Source organism: Helobdella robusta (genome assembly GCF_000326865.2).
Source record: "Helobdella robusta unplaced genomic scaffold HELROscaffold_56, whole genome shotgun sequence".
Taxonomy (NCBI): Eukaryota; Metazoa; Annelida; class Clitellata; order Rhynchobdellida; family Glossiphoniidae; genus Helobdella; species Helobdella robusta.
The window spans coordinates 214,939-218,129 of NW_008705301.1; the positions used below are offsets into that span (position 1 = coordinate 214,939).

General features: G+C 35.4%; 2 protein-coding genes across 2 annotated transcripts in view; both read right to left on the minus strand.

Moving 5' to 3' along the window:
* Positions 1–233: 233 nt before the first annotated feature.
* HELRODRAFT_179688 (hypothetical protein) lies at positions 234–1,649 on the minus strand (the record flags this gene model as incomplete). The annotated part of the gene is made up of 2 exons (XM_009028505.1): positions 234–1,142; positions 1,449–1,649. The coding sequence occupies 2 exons, from the start codon at positions 1,647–1,649 to the stop codon at positions 234–236; spliced, it is 1,110 nt and encodes a 369-aa protein (XP_009026753.1).
* A 212-nt stretch (positions 1,650–1,861) lies between these two features.
* The window catches only part of HELRODRAFT_179689 (hypothetical protein), a gene marked incomplete at both ends in the record, with an annotated part of 9,085 nt that continues 7,755 nt past the window's right edge, over positions 1,862–3,191 (minus strand). Inside the window, 3 exons of the mRNA XM_009028506.1 lie at positions 1,862–1,885; positions 2,365–2,814; positions 3,122–3,191. The exon at positions 3,122–3,191 is cut by the window's right edge and continues 854 nt beyond it. Of these exons, the coding sequence (XP_009026754.1) occupies positions 1,862–1,885; positions 2,365–2,814; positions 3,122–3,191 (544 nt within the window). The remainder of the gene's footprint in view (positions 1,886–2,364; positions 2,815–3,121) is intronic.

The following is a 3,191-nucleotide window of genomic DNA, read 5'->3' on the forward strand; positions in this document are numbered from 1 at the left end:
CGCGCATTAAAGCATTATTATTTTCATGAACAATTTTGATCTATCTACAATATAATGCCAATAATGTAAAATGAAACGAAGAAACCAAGTTAAAATATAAACATTGGCAGCAGTTAATGGTTCTGGTGTAGAATTAACAAAGAGATTAATAATGAATAATAAAATAATAATAGTAAATAATAATAAAATAATAATAGTAAATAATAATAAAATAATTATACATGAATAAGCATTCAAACAAAAGTGTCCAAGCGAACGAATTCGCCGTCCTCTTCAAACTTTTGTATCTGCTGAAGTATCTGCGGTAGCTCTTGAGGTATCATAAACTCAGGTCTTTGTTGAGTGTTGTATGTTTGGTCGGGAATCATTGGCTGGGTGCTGTGTATTTGCTGGGGTATTCTTTGTGGAATATATATTTTCTGCGGGGATTGTCCGTTTTTTAGTTGAGAATTGTATATTTTCTGAGGTATAGCTTCAGTTATTCGCGGTATTGGTGGCAACTCTTGAAATTTTCTCGGTCTATTTTGAGAATATGTCGTTGTTGATGCGCTGTTGTTTGTTGTTGTTGTTCTCGCTGATGACATTGGCGAGGATGGCGATGGTGATGTCATTGATGATGACGTCATCATTAAAGACGACGATGATGGTGCTGCAATCGGGGCTAGATTCATTGGGTCTAATGTGATGTAATTGTTGTTTTGTTGTTGTTGTTGTCCATTTGTTGATAATGATAGTTGTGAGTTAATCATTTTGACATATTGTCTTTGGCGTTGTTTAAGGCTCTTTTCAAAGTCGTAATAACCCGTCGATAAGTCGTCATTGTTGTTGTTGTTGATGTTGTTGTTGATGTTACAAATAGATTTGTTAATTTTGTTGATATTACTGATGTTGTTGCTGATGTTAAATCCACTGGTATAAACTTTATTCATGTTGTTATTGGAAGTTGTCATGTTGTGTTGTTGTTTGGGAGATAAATGTTGTTGTTGTAGTTGTTGATGTTGTTGTTGTTGTTGTTGTTGTTGTGGTTGTTGATGTTGTTGTTGTTTTATTCTAAGCTTAAATGGACTTAAATGGGTATACAAATCGTAATCGTCATCGTCGCCATTATCGTTTTTTGACCGTTGTAAATTTAAAATTGGTTGCTGATGTTGTTGTTGTTGTTGTTGTTGATGTTGTTGTTGATGTTGTTGTTGTTGTTGATGTTGCTGTTGTTGATGTTGTTGTTGTTGTTGGTGTAGGTAGGGCATATGATATAAAGACTGCTGTCCGGTTCCTACTTTTATTCCGGTTCTTTTAAGGAGGCTATTAGATACACCCAGAATAATTTTATTATTATTGTTATAAATATTACTACTAGCAGTTGTAGTAGTAGCAGCAGCAGCAGCAGTAGTAGCCACAGTAGCAGTTGTAGAAGTAGTAGCAGAAGTATCTTTATTCATAATGCTAACGTTATTATTGTCCCTGAAGCTTGGATTTTTGGTATAGATGTTGTTATTGTTGTTGTTGCTGCTGCTGCTTATATTACTTTTGTTGTTACTGTTATTAATGTTATTATTGTTGTTGTTGTTTTTGTTGTTGTTGTTTATCTTCATTGGAATGTAGGTAGCGTTTGATGAACATTCAGGAATGCCGTATATATCTGCGGCCATTATTTTTGTTTTTATTATTATTGAACACACATATACACGCACACATACATATACACTCTTTCTCACTTACGCACACACATACACACACATACACACTCACACATAGACGCACATACATACACACATATACACAAACAAACACATACATACAGACAGACAAACATTCAAAAAAATGACACCTGTATTTATTTTGTTGATGACGTCAACGTTGCTTAAACTTTGACCCCGTCCACTATCTGTTATTGATGCCGTGTCGCTACTATTACTATTATCCGTCGTCGTGCTGTCCTGATGATGATGCTGCTGTTGTTGGTGTTGATGATGATGTTTGTTATGTTTCCAGGGAAATTTGGGAATTTTTCTTTTCTTGTTGCTGGTTGCAGTTGCTGGTAGTTTCGCTTTCGGATTCGCCTGCTGGTTTTGTGGTGATGATAAAAATAATGATGAAAATGATGATGATGATGAAAATGATGATGACGATTATGACGAGTTAAATATTGTTATCATCATCATTATCATCAATGTTTTCAGCATCACTTAGCAAAAAATGCTAACTTATTTACCAAACCTTGTTTATTTGTTGTTGCTGCTGCTGTAAGAGAAGTTGATGTTGTTGTTTGTCAGTTAAGAAGCCAACAACACTGATGTTGTTGTCACTAGCGCTATTTTTATTAATGTTGTTGCTGATGTTGTTGCTGATGTTGTTGCTACTTACCGGTCTGACAATCAATTCACTATCTGACAACGTCACGGAACCAGCTCTTTCGGGCCTTGTAAAATCGGTCAGTGACCCATTTAGACATGACCCAGATAAATACGGCCCATTTAAATTCGTCCCAGATAAGTAGGACCCAGTTTCTAAGGTCAAGGGCAGAGCGGAAGAAACTGAACGCGCGTTCGCAAGGTTAACTTTCTCTTTTCGTTCTGAAATTCGGCAGCAAATTATGATGACGGCGACGACCACAACGATGACGATAGCAACAACTGTGCCGCATACTACTGATGTTATTATTACCCATGTGTTGTTGTTGTTGTTGCTGTTGTTGCTGCTGTTGTTGTCTGAAACGTTGTTTGTTGTTGATGTTATGTTGTTGTTAGAGTTGGCGTGTGCTGGTGTGTTTGAATTTGTTGATGTTGTTGTTGATGTTGCTGTTGTTGGTCGTGGCTGTGGAAATGAATGTGATGCTGTTGTTGTTGTTGGTTGTTGTTCTGTTTTATCGTTAACGTATGATATAATTGATGAGGTTGATGTTGAAGTAACAGCTGCAGCTGCAGTTGCGATTGTAGTTGTAGTAGTAGTCGTTGTGAAAGCACTTTCCAAAACCTGGAAAAATATTAATAATTATAAAGAAATATCTAATAGCGAATTATAAATAGTAAAATAACTATAAATAAATATAATAAATACGCATTTATTATTTAAAAAGTTAACTTTGATAATAAATATTTTTAAAAATGAAGCCATTTAAAACCTGCAAACAGAGTTGCATGCGGTCGATGTATTTATCATCTTCTTCGTAAGCCACACTAACATTATAAGCG